The sequence below is a fragment of the Protopterus annectens genome, chromosome 17.part0, assembly GCF_019279795.1.
Source record: "Protopterus annectens isolate FY-2018-M chromosome 17.part0, PAN1.0, whole genome shotgun sequence".
Classification (NCBI taxonomy): domain Eukaryota; kingdom Metazoa; phylum Chordata; order Ceratodontiformes; family Protopteridae; genus Protopterus; species Protopterus annectens.
Window position 1 is genome coordinate 698,138,415 of NC_056751.1, and position 6,571 is coordinate 698,144,985.

Genomic DNA, 6,571 nt, shown 5'->3' on the forward strand with positions numbered 1-6,571 from the left:
GTTTTCAAGTGCATTTTCAATGACTTGTGAGCTTCAAGAGAAGAGAAGTTTACTGCTACTCATGCTGTCTGTTTAAAATGTACAACTGTTTTGTTTAGCAAATGGTATCACTATTGTGGGATAGAATTCTAAGGCAGTGTTGGTAGCATGCTTGCATCTTGATGCAGAGGGCTGAAGGTTTGACTCCCACAGAATGTAGATTTGTAATGAAAAAAAGTTTGAGTGGCCTTTTATGGTTGAAATGTTCTCAGTTGGGCATTTTGTCATTATTGGTTCATATCTAGTCCAATAACTCTGCTGGTGAAGCACTATTCTCTTGCGCCATAGTCAAATTATGGAACTCACTCCCACCCACAATTACCTCCGTACCATCATGCACCAACTTCAAAACTTTATTAAAAGCGCACCTAAAAACATGCTGGCTATGCCCTTGTAACTCCCACTCTAATATCATCCACCCCATCCAACTACTACCTTTCTTTCACCTCCACTAACTACCTTGATGATAGCAAGCTCAGATGCTCATAAGCCTAGTACTTATTATACAGCAGGAACTTCTCACTGTTACATTTGTTAATGCCTGTTATGTACTTCACAGATAAAGATTCTAGTTGTCTACTGATGTACTATGTTCTTCATCTGTAAATATGTTGTAAGTAATTTCTATGTTAAATTGTTAATCGCTATGTAATCCAATGTAACTACTGTCGTTTTATTTTACTGTGGAGCTTTTCTCCCCGGGCCTCCGCTGAAAATGGACCCACGGTCCAGTCGGACACTCCCGGTCAACAAATTTAAATAAATAAATAAATAATAAATATGTTTCATTGCTTAAAGGAAAAATGTTCTGAACTATAAATTTAAAACACTCTCCAACAAGTGGTGCTGTATTATACAAGAGATATAATTCAATGATTATATAGTATAATTAATAACGTCAGGAAGGTGAAATCAAATAACTTTTGCATGGTTCTAAAAATGTGTGCAAGGAGCCTATGATTTGAAAACAGCCCAAATGTAAACTTACCCTGCCACTGGCCAGATGCATTTTCTTTGAATGTGGGTTTCAATGCTGTTTCAGTGAACGTGGGTTTCAAAGGTAGAGAAGTTTTAATGCCAAGACTGTTTTCATTGTAAGACTATTGCTTTGTTTAGGTTTAGTAAATGTATCTCAGTGTTTGTGTTATAAATTTTTAAATAAATGGAAGACATTTATTATTATGAACAGCATTTACATTTTTACATGCTTTGCAATCCCTGTACAAAGTGCACTTGTTATTTTGGTACTAATTTTTGATACAACCGTTTTATATAGATTCATGTTTATGCAACATTAATAAACTTGCTTTATGTCAGGCTATTGGGACTTGCATTTAACTTTCATTATCTTGCCATTGTTAAGTATGCAAATTTAAGTACCACAATTGACCGTTTTATCTAATGTTAATCTTGGGTTTGATTTAATATTGCTGCCTTAAAAAAGGGTTATAACGCCCAAGTTAACTATTTACAATATAATTTGATTTCAGGAACTGACTAGTGACCATAGTGTTTTGTTTTCACTGTTTTAACATTTGAACTAGTGACTTCATATCCTGTTTTGCAGTCTACTTTACAAATAAACATTTTAGGTGCTTTGTTCCCTGTAGGTGTCCTCTTCAAGCTGTTTCCATTACAGAATTCCTTACAGCCTTTTTTTATTTTTTTACTTTGGAGTTATGTTTTAGATCCCTAAAATAGCTCTCAGTCTGTCACATTTTTAATTTCTTGGTTTCTTTTTTCCACCTGTCTTATTATTGATTTTATGTTTGTGTTTTCATTGTCTAATTATAACTTTATGTCACTGTCAACACTAAAGATGACCATACTCTAATCTGTTTTGTACATGTTACTTTGTACAAACTGAACAAAACATTGCTATAAAATGCTACATCTAAAGAAATCCCAATCCCTCCACACCACATGCTCCAGAGACCTCAACCTCATTACCACAATCAACAGAACATGCTGGAGGGACATGTTCATAACCCAGAGACTGCCCATGCTATGGAATAGACTTCCCATACATATTAAGCAGAGCACCTCACTGGCTCTCTTCAAGAGAAATCTTGATGAGTGGATGGAAATGGAAAATTCGCTCCAGGGATCACTCCAGTGGCTCTACTCAACAGAGACATTGGGAACTAAGGTCGGGTGGCACAATGCCGGGGTAATCCTATGGGCTAGGCTTGTAAAGGCTCCAGGGCCATTAACCTAGTACACACCTATGAACCTATGAAATTAAATCCAAATATCTGTAATTATTGTAGAAGTAAATCATAAAATATACACACTGAGAGATTTGAACAGTGTCTAGACAAATGGGGAGAAATAGCCAAGTAATGGGACACTGCAATGGCTGCGTGGGTAGGTGGGGCTCTGGGTTTGCACCCCCCTGCAAAAAATCCTGCGGGCTCCCTTGCCAATAAGGTAATCTGTTTGACACGAGGTGAGAGTCTGTTCCAAAGGTGTTATAACCTCTGGGAGAGGAGTCTGTCCCTCCAGCAGTTTCCATTGATGCCACATACCAGGTTATGGTCTTTACAGTGAGTAACCCGTGTACCATTTGACTTGTGGATATGCAGCATTTCCACTGAAGCAGGGTCAGGGATTGCCTTATATGCAACGTACACCACTCACTCTGCATTCAGAATTTTTAACCAATACCCATGGTAAGTGACAAATCTTTTTAAGTATAAAATAAATGCATTTAACCATTCTATGAGCTTCCTAGCTGTAAGAGTACTACATGTTTGCCCGTTTGTACAATTGGGAGAGGGAAGGTTGAGATATGCTGTTATATAATCAAATTGTGTCTGCAACACATGCCTCTCAATTGTCTAATTCTGAATCAGATATTAATCCCTCCTAAAACGGGTAATTTCCTGAGAAAATACGGTGAAATTATACCTCAAAAATTAAGATTGTAAACTTTTTCATAAAAAGTATATTTATTCACATTCTCTTGTTCTGAAAATGTCTCAGGTTAATAGTACTATTACTTAAAAGTGTTCTTAACTCTGTTGAGCTTAGCTCTCAAGCAATCAGGCACAACCCTGAGCAGACTCAGGAAGAAACCCAGAAATCATCAGAGCCGCTTTTAAAATATTTGGACTATTAACTTGAGAAATCGTCAAACGCACATTTTCTGGTACAAGAATATTTTTTTCTCTAAAAATCAAGTTTTAGGAGGGACAGAGCTAAAATTTGGGTCAAGCATGAATGACTGTTGAGATTAGCCCCCGATTCATTTACAGCAGGTTATGTTTTTTGCACACCCTTACAAAAAATATATATATATATATATCGACCATTACACCACGTGTCAATCAAATGGTCAATGACGGGGACTACTATCAATCCTGTAACAGTGCAGGGACGCAATATTTGGCTGTTACTAGGTGCTACCAACTACACTCTTTGGAAATAACGACTTCTAGCTACAACAGCCAGAGGTGACAAACGCGAAATTAAAAAAAAGTTGGGAGTAAGAGGTGTCGGTGAAATTTTTTTCTTTTTTTTTTTTTATTTAATGTAGCCATTTTCAATACATACTCCGCCTGCATTCCAGTAACTGTGTCCTTGTGAAATACGCACTGTTCACATCTTTCGGATGTTTGCATACTTAATGCAGGGCACATCCTCCCTCAAAAATATTGTTGCCACCTTTTCAAATGCCCAAAGTGGCACATTTTTGGTACAAACATCAGATTTTGCAAGCCGAAACATATCCACTGCCAGTACAAAGGACATAACTTGTTTACCTAAATAAAAGCTTATTCTTGTAGCATTTTAGTTGCTTATTCTGTTTCTTATAAGTTAAGTGTTTCAGATACCGAACTGTTTTATGCAACTATTACATAAAATATAGGAAATAATTTGCCATTTTTACAATTTTGTTGCAGGACGCAACTGCCCAAAGAGGAACTGTCCCTTGCAAAGTGGGACAGGTGGTAACCCTACTCAAAAAATATTTTGTGAGGGAACAAAACACAGCCGCTGCGCAATATTTACATTGCTTGCGTTTCCAAATCTTATACTGCCGACACTCAATGCCCACATTTTCCCAGATGTCCAAATTACTGTATTCGTGTTCCTGGGTGTATTCCTCTTTAAATGCGTGGCGTAATTAGAACTGTCATGTTTCTCCAAAACAAGGTCGCATTTTGGCCTTTTAAAAACATGAAATTTTGCAGGGCAAAACATACTCCGCGCCAGTGCAATGGACGTGACTGTTTTTGCCAAAATAAAACCGGGTTTCTGTAGCATTTGAGTTGTTTACTCTACTTCTTCCGTGACAGTCAAGCATTTCTGACTTGCAAAGGCCAAGTGATAACCCTACATTTGGCAGCAAATCACCCAGACTTTAAGTCGTTAAACAATAACGTAAGTTTGAATTTAAGGCTTCATATCCTTCAGAAAATGCATGATAATGCAAAAAGCATTACATCAACTTAAGTTTCTACGTTTATAACAACAATTACAATTTATTTAGGCCGTGTCGGAACGTGTGCTTTCAAAATGAGAGGTAAAAGTACCCTCGCTACGTTGTGCCCCTTCGACTCTTAAATGTAGTATATTCTTAATTACCACAAAAATCAAACTTATGCTTAACAAGTTACAAAACAGATTCCACTCAGTCACATTTTAATACCTGGTGATCCTCTGCGGGCAACGTTTGTAAAGCTACTACAAAATCGTGACAGATTTTTCCTGCAGAACAAATTCCCCACCTGGTGGCCATTGTACACCCCTCAATCACTCCAACTCTAGCAGCTAAAGAAAACAAACTTTTCAGCCAATTGGTGGTATTTATGTAAGGACGTAACACAAACGTTTCTCAATTTGCTCCACACACAGTTCTGGGCCGAAGTCCAGATTTAAAAGTTACACAACATGTCTTGCTATCAGTGTGAAACTATAATGTGTAACGTTATTGACATATTTCCTCAGTAATTTACCACAAAGGCATAGCGCGAAAAATATGAAGTGAGAGCTTCTACGGTTGAACGGTATGCATATAAAACCAGTCTGAAATTTAGGTTAATCTTGAAGACTGAACACCCTTTCAACCCAAACCCCGGTACCAGTTTGTTTCCCGGGAAAGTCCGACTGGGTCAGAGCCTATTTTCATAGGTAGGTACTAGGCTATTGGCCCTAGGGCCTATATAAGCCTAGCCAAAAAGGTACCCTGGCTTTCGCCACCCAAGAAAATTATTTTCCTGTGCCCCTGTTGAGCAGAGCCACAGACGTGATCCCCGGGGTGAATTTCCTATTTTCCATCCAATCATCAAGATTTTTCTTGGAAGAGTGCTAATGAGGAGCTCTGTTTGACATAGATAGGTTGGGAAGTCTCTGGGACAGGACTCTATCCCTCCAGCATGTTCTGTTTATTGTGGTGACAAGGTCTAGGTCCCTACAGCGTGTAGTTCGGAGGGATTGGGATTTCTTTAAGTTGAGCATGTCCAACAGCTCTCTGGGTTTGACATGCGACGGAGTAAAGCTGGAGTTTTTTTAGATGGTCTGCGTAGGGTATCTGAGGCCAGTAATCCTCTTTGTGAGGTATTTCTGTGGCCTCTCCAGTTGTAGATGTCTTGTAAGGTACATACCAAAAGGGGCATTGTACTCTATAATGGGTCTAATGAATGATGAGTAGAGGGGAGGTGGAGGTCGGGGATAGGGACACTCTAGAGGCAATTCGCATATAAAAATGCAGAAATTACATCAATTACATTCAGTAGTACACTTTAGAATAGGTCATAATGTATACACCATAACTTCACATTGATTAATAGAACAGGTTTTCATACATATAAAAGTCCAAAGCATTTGTCTACACTAAAATACAGACATAAGGTATTAAGTATCATAATACTTCCCATTGATAACTAGAGCAGACAATTAAACATATAGTACAAAGCAATACTGCAGAATATATATACTGATATAGGTGAATATGATTTTACAATACGAGGAGGAGGAAGTAAGAGGTAGTTTAGTTAATAGAAGAGAGGGCAGAAAAGGTACGGAATGTTAAGTAAGATGAAGGGAAGAGAGAGGCTAATATGGGATGGGTAGTTTTAAGGCTAGATATTTGTGAGGGGCGACTGGCGAGGGGAGTTAAGTAGAACTTTAGTAATATAGTAACATATGCTGGGCATAAAATGGATGGACTGTAGATGGGGAGCTAATAGGCAGGAAGAATAGGGTTTAGCCATTGATATTAATTTATCATTTTTCCTATGTCCAACAGCCATTGATTTGTTAACATCCATTTCATAGGTTTAATACAAGTAAATTAAAAATACTCGTTAACTTAAACTAAGTGTAACGTGGCAGTCCGACCCAGATTCTCACAATTTTACAGACTCCAGATTTAAACAAATACCTTTTTCCTGCATTTAGCACTATTATCTTCTGCAAAAATCTTTTCCACAAAACATGCATTCTGTTACCGTATACTGGACAAACCGCAAGCCAGATACAAAGTATATATGCATCTGGAATTTGGAATATTATGTAAAGTCACAAC

At 37.9% G+C, this 6,571-nt stretch overlaps 1 protein-coding gene across 1 annotated transcript in view; it reads right to left on the reverse strand.

Annotated features, from left to right (window-relative positions):
* The window catches only part of LOC122791714 (trans-1,2-dihydrobenzene-1,2-diol dehydrogenase-like), a 607,543-nt gene extending 602,710 nt beyond the window's left edge, over positions 1–4,833 (reverse strand). The window contains exon 1 of the mRNA XM_044059611.1: positions 4,694–4,833. Within this exon, the coding sequence (XP_043915546.1) occupies positions 4,694–4,783 (90 nt within the window). The 5' untranslated portion in view covers positions 4,784–4,833. The remainder of the gene's footprint in view (positions 1–4,693) is intronic.
* Between the last annotated feature and the right edge of the window lie 1,738 nt (positions 4,834–6,571).